Source organism: Elephantulus edwardii, unplaced genomic scaffold, assembly GCF_000299155.1.
Source record: "Elephantulus edwardii isolate Elephantulus edwardi_28Jun2011 unplaced genomic scaffold, EleEdw1.0 scaffold00236, whole genome shotgun sequence".
Taxonomy (NCBI): Eukaryota; Metazoa; Chordata; class Mammalia; order Macroscelidea; family Macroscelididae; genus Elephantulus; species Elephantulus edwardii.
Window position 1 is genome coordinate 1,988,958 of NW_006399986.1, and position 6,350 is coordinate 1,995,307.

Sequence of the window (6,350 nt, forward strand, 5' to 3'; positions counted from 1 at the left end):
CTTGTCCACATTCTTTACAAACATAAGGCTTCTCCCCTGAGTGTGTCCTCTTGTGTCTAATGAAATGTGATAACTGGGAAAAGCCTTGCCCACACTCTTTGCAAACATAAGGCTTTTCCCCTGAGTGTGTCCTCTGGTGTATGATGAGATTTGATGACTGAGTAAAGCCTTGCCCACAAACCTTGCAAACATAAGGTCTCTCCTCTGAGTGTATTCGCTGGTGTTTTATAAGATTTGATTTCTTAACAAAACTTCGCGTACACTCCTTGCAAACATAAGGCTTCTCTACTGAGTGTGTTCTCTGGTATGTAATGAGATTTGGTAACTGGGTAAAGTCTTGCTGATATGCATTTAAAAGGAAAGGTGTCTCCTGGAACAGGGCCCTCTGGTTTGCAGTGACGTCTAACTTCGTGCCACGGTCTGGGACTTCCTTAGTATACCTAACAGATCCAAATCCAGAGGTTTCTAATTCCTCCCACCTTGGCTCTATTTTCACAGAGTTCAACCTCTGGGTTGAGTTGGGCTCTAGCTCTACGACTTTGCCTTCTCTGAGGTCTGCTGACTCTCTCTGGGGTGGGCTGGCAATGCCATAGGCATCCAATGCACATTCCCACGAAGGTTCTGTCTTCCAAGCCCTTCCACACAAGGTGTTGGAGATTTCTCTCTCCTGATCTTGTGTGCGTTCACTCCAGCAGGTCTCCTGAGAGTCCTGTTGCTCTTGCTGAATCTGAAGTCCTGGGCTGCACCCTGCCGGGTGGACGTGATGTATTCCATACAACTCCGGGAAGATCTGTAGCACATGTTGGCTGAGGAACTGCTGACAGCAGAAAACTAGAAGGCAAGACGAACAGGAGTAGACTTTTGGCTTTGTTTCTGCTGAAGAGAGAAAGTTTCCATTAGAGCAGCTGTAACTGGAATTGTCGGACTGTCTGTCTGCTCTTATACAGACAGCCTCTCATCAGAAAGTGGTCCCTGAGGGGCACAGGTAAATTATTTACTAGTAGCCAAATGGTTGAAGGTTTATGACATAAACCTGATAAACTACTTTTAAAAAGTCAAAACACTCATTACCATATAGTACAGTTCTACTCTGCATATATGGGGTCCCCATGTCATTTTCAACCTTATTGCAAGTAAAACAATCTTACTGCCTCACATGGTACAATTTACACAGCACAAGTTGTTTCCAATTGATTTACAGCCCTATTTTACAAGTTACAGTTTGCTTTGCAATCTAGAGTAGTCCTGGTAGAACGGCCTTTCAAGTGTTTGGCTCCCAACAAAAAGGTTGGTGGTGTGAATCAACCTACCACTAGGAAAATGATGCCATAAAGATTTACAGTCTTCCAATCCCAATTGGGTAGTTACAATGTCCTACTATGAGTAGAAAAAACTCAACAGTAGTAAAACTGGGTATTATAATCCAGATGCTTGGCTCCACAGTAAACACTCTTGGCACTAGCAGCCAGGAAATTAAAAGATGTATTGCAATGGGAAAGTCTGCTATTAGGGACCTCTCCAAAGTACTGAAGAGCAATGGTGTCTCTCTGGAGACTAAGGTGTGTCTGATACAGGCGATGGTCTTTGCAATCACTTGTTATGAATCAGAGAGTTGGACAATGACTAGGGAAAACAGAAGGAGAATTGATGCTTTGAGCTGTGGTGCTGAAGAAGAGTATTGAATGTACCACGGACTGCTAAGAAAACAAACAGGTTAGTCCTAGAAAGGGTTAAATCAGGCTGCTCCTTGGAGGCAAGGATTCTGAGGCTTTGTCTGACATACTTTGGACATGTTGCAAGGAGAGACCAGTTCTTGGAGAGGGACATCATGCTTGGGAGGGTGGAGGGACAGTGCAGGAGGGGAAGACCCTCTATGAGGTGGAATGATTCAGTGACTGGGGTAATTGGGGTGGGTGTGTTGGAGACAGTGAGATTGGCACAGGACAGAGCAGAGTTTAGGGCTGCTGTACATAGGGTCGCTATGAGTCGCAAGCGACTCGACGGCACATAACAACAACAATGCACACCGAGTCTCTTTTGCATTTCAGCCAGAAAAGGACTTTGCAAGCAAGTCTCAGACACTGTTTCCACCTCATGAAGAGTATCTTGAAAACAGTACACTGAGAGACTACACGAAATATTTAGCGACTGCAAGGAAACACTACGTTAATGATGTCTATGAAAATAAGCGCTGTGATTTCTCTAATTATAAAAATGGATTGACTCAGAGGTGCATGGTTCGAATCCACCAGATGCTCAGCTGGAGAAGGAGGAACAATCTCCTCCTGTACCAGTCAGATCTCATTTGACGGGACACACAAAAAATAATGAAATAAAATTTAAAAAAAAAAAACGGATTGAGAGACATGAAGTCACTCAATTTGGCAGACATACAAATGTAGGAGACAGTGTTTAAGTTTGAAAATCTTACAATTAACAGCATTTCAACTTATCCAGCTTCAGTGGGATACTGGTCAAGATCAGCCGAAAACGGATTCCCCTGAAATGAAGGTCTAGGAGACCACCACGCTCCCTCATATTTGACATCTTTGACACCATCCATCATTCCCATGGCACCTCCAACTCTCTTCTACATTAGATAAGTCTTTGCAAAGTGCACAGAGTATTCACAGTTAAGTGATGTATTGGAAAGAAAATGAGTACCATTGAGGTCTGGATGCACAGACCACAACCAAGAATCACAACTGAGAAAGCATGTCAACAAAGTCTCCCCACTTCAGTGTGTGGTGGCTCTCTCAGCTCCTCTGGATTGGGTAAACTGAGCCTTTGGGGGGAGAGACGCTACTAGCCACCAATATTTCTGTTAAATTTCAGCACAAGATGTGTGTCATACAATAGGAACTTTGGAACATAGGAAAAGCAATCACTAGAGCCATCTGTGTCTCCTAGAAACACTGTATCACAGAGTACAACTGTCCTAGAAGAACTGCAAGGCTGCAGAATTATTCACCATCGCAAGAACATGGAAACAGCCCACATGGCAACCACAAAAGAATGGAATGAGAAATTATGGTGCATTCACACAATGGAATACTATGCAGCATGCAGGAGCAATAACTTTGTAAAATATTACCTAACTTGGGAGGGACTGGAGAGCATTATGTTGAGTGGACTCAGTCTCACAAGGATAAATATTGTATAAAACTGTTATTATAGAATAAGGATCCAGGAAGGGTGGGAGAGGCTAAAAGCAGAGGGATGTGGATGTACAGGGCGAAGAGGGGATTAATCATTGGGTTGTACAATTTGATGGGTGGAGGAGGTAAAGGAAATTGGAAGAATTTGCTTGAATTTGTATTAGAATTTTGTAAATAAACTAGTGAAAAAAGTCAGCTTCTTGGGAAGGGGAAAGGAAGGAGAGGGGGTCAAATGTGCAACTATGAATGAATGAAAATCTAACTTTTCTGTAAACTTTTGTTAAAATGACAATTAAAATTTTTTTAAAAATTAAAATGACTTAAAATTTAAATACATTATTAAAATAAAAAAGGAATTGCAAGGCTGCAAATCTTTATAGAGGCAACTTCTTTCTACCATGGACTGGCTGATGGATCAAAAAGGCCATATTTTTGCTAAACACCAAGTGTATGATCAGTAGGCCCCCAGGACTCCTCTACACATACTGAGACACCAAAACATCAAGTGAATTTATGAAGGAAAAGAGAGGAACATGTATTTACCCACAGAGAGAAGATTTCTATACATTTCCAGCATTACTTCTTTGTACAAATTCTTCTGCTCAGAGCTCAGTGTCTTCCACTCTGCCTCTGTGAAGTCCACGCTGACATCCTCAAATGTAATAGGCTCCTAGAATAAGGCAGACATAGGTAAATTACAGTTCACTATTTTCACAATAAGCAGAATTTAACTTGTCCTGAAGAGTCTGCCATCTGAGAAGGTTCAATCGCTCCTTTTCAGAGAACAGAGTTCTCAACAGCAAGGTCTTCCGTATATTATATGTAGTTTTGTGATAAAGTCTTACAACAGCAGCTAATGATCAAACACTGGTGGTCCTCCCACGCATGTGAGTTCATGAGAGAAATTATTTGAGACCATGTGACTCTAGGCATGCTTTGAAAAGATTTGCCCAAATAATTATCAGAAATTAGGTAGAGCTCTGGTGGCCAAACAGTCAGCAATTCCACTGCCAAACCAAAAGCCGCTGATTTAAATCCACCAACCATTTCCTGATGGAAAGATGGGCAATTTGTTCCTAGTGATTTACAGCCTCTGAACACCCACTGGAGGGCCAGCTATCAGTCTGTTCAAACCTGATGGCACACAATAACATGATTTTTCACTAGTTTTGCAATTAACCTCCATGAGATCTTCCATTTACAAGATGTTGTTAGCATAATCTAATCATGGCCATAATGAGTTTCAATTACTGCAGATGAGCCTTGACTTGGCCTATTGTTCTAAAAATTTCACCATACTGTTTATAAATTGAACTTAGGAAAAGAAAAATACAATGACTATCAACATGGATATAATGAATTCTAATGTGCAAAACTATTCTGTAGAAACTGAGGAGGCTCAGATTGTTGTTCCTAGAATTGCACAGAATTAATGTTGACTAGAAAGGCTAAGAAAATGAAAAAAGACTCTATCTAAAATATTAAATCTAAAAATATTGCTCATGTTCAATATTCTATTTTTTAGAAATAAATTTTCTGTAATATTCCTATTTCATAAAGTAACAGTTACTTCAATCAAAAAATAATAAAATTCTAGAGCTTCAGTGGCCTTATCTGGAGTGACCAGCGCGGCTATCTCTTATCACAACAGCCTTGTATTACCATCAGTTTGAACCCTCAAGCCTCTCACAGGAAGAAAGATGATAAGTCTCCCCATTCAACAATTTGGAAACTTAAAAGGAAACTGGAGTCTGTCAAACAAAATTGAAGAGCTGTATCCACTGGACACAAAAAGGTGGACTTCCTGTTGTACATATAAACAGGATGGGAACTGAATAGCACAGGGTCGGATTTGTGCACATTTGAATGAGAGAGATGGGAGCCTGAGGAAAGGTAGCCTTGAGGGCTGGGTCAGCGCATGCTGGGAGTGCGGATGTTGCCTGCAGCATAACCTGCCACCTATCCCTTTGCAACAGCTCCACTGTTTCTCAAAAGCAACCAGAGTCCCATGCCCTGACTAGGCGGGCTATAAAAACTCAGAAGCACCCTGGACCCGACCAGCAACAACGGCAGCCACGGTAAAAGTTGCAAGAAATTGTGTTGAGCATAAGGCACTCTGACCCCTTCCATGTGTTTCCTCTGATGACGCAGGTTCTTCTACACATTTAAGAGAAAATAATAAATGTTACTTCCTCTAAACCATACACACACCCGTACACGATGGGTCTCTGAAAGACAGACAGACACACACACACACACACACACACACACTGCCTCTCTCTCTCTCTCTCTCAAATAATAGTTATTTCCCCTAAACCATATACACACACGATCTGTCTCGGAAAGAATATACTCTCACCGCGAGTCTGTGGTCCCTATCAAGAATTACAGGGAGATAATAATTTGGCCCCACAAAAGGGATTTGGGTCTATTTGCCCCTAGATTAATGTATTCCACAATTCCCCTTAATGCTATGCGAACACATGATTGGAATAACCTCTACGATGCCTGTACCTGACTAATCCCATCTCTGGGAAGAAATTAATTCCAGACACAGCTAGGAAATGGAAGGACCGCGCCACGTCCTGCAACGTGGGAATTCAAGACTGTGTCTCCCCCAAATTTCTTCTGGACTCACTAGCAGCCCATCTTCCTTCCCCTCGGGCCCCAACGCGAGATCTGACAGTCCTGTGCGACCTTTCAGACCCCTGAGCCCACGAGGCCCCTAAATCGAGGCCTCGGCCACGGAAGGAATCATCACGATCGTCACCAAATCCTGCGGGCTTGGGGCTCGTCCTTCGCCGTCACAGAAGCGGCTGCCGACCCACCACCCAGCAAGCTTACCAGATAACAGCCATCGCGGCCTTCGAGCTTCTTCTTAAAATACGTCTCCATCACGCTGAGAAGTGTTTTCGGAATGAAACCCGGGCTGAGACTGTCACAAAAGACACATCCGTGACAACAGGGATGACTTCCGACCCTGCCAGCGGCGCGGGTGATGACGTCACATCACTTCCGGTGGCCCTTCCCACACGTGCTGGGTTTATGGTTTTGCACCTTGAGCCCACCACAAAAGGGCATAAATTAAGAAAAACGGAGCAAAAGACCCGGAGGAGCTTTCTTCTATAGTTTACATGTCCCCAAAACGCCAGCGGCTCCACCCGGCCCCCATCGTCGACGTCTCGCGAGCCC

General features: G+C 43.2%; 1 protein-coding gene across 1 annotated transcript in view; it reads right to left on the reverse strand.

Moving 5' to 3' along the window:
- LOC102857905 (histone-lysine N-methyltransferase PRDM9-like) overlaps positions 1 to 6,053 on the reverse strand; it is a 7,985-nt gene extending 1,932 nt beyond the window's left edge. Inside the window, exons 1-4 of the mRNA XM_006898704.1 lie at positions 6,003 to 6,053; positions 3,702 to 3,828; positions 752 to 873; positions 75 to 217 (exon numbers count right to left, since the gene is read on the reverse strand). Of these exons, the coding sequence (XP_006898766.1) occupies positions 75 to 217; positions 752 to 873; positions 3,702 to 3,828; positions 6,003 to 6,053 (443 nt within the window). The remainder of the gene's footprint in view (positions 1 to 74; positions 218 to 751; positions 874 to 3,701; positions 3,829 to 6,002) is intronic.
- Between the last annotated feature and the right edge of the window lie 297 nt (positions 6,054 to 6,350).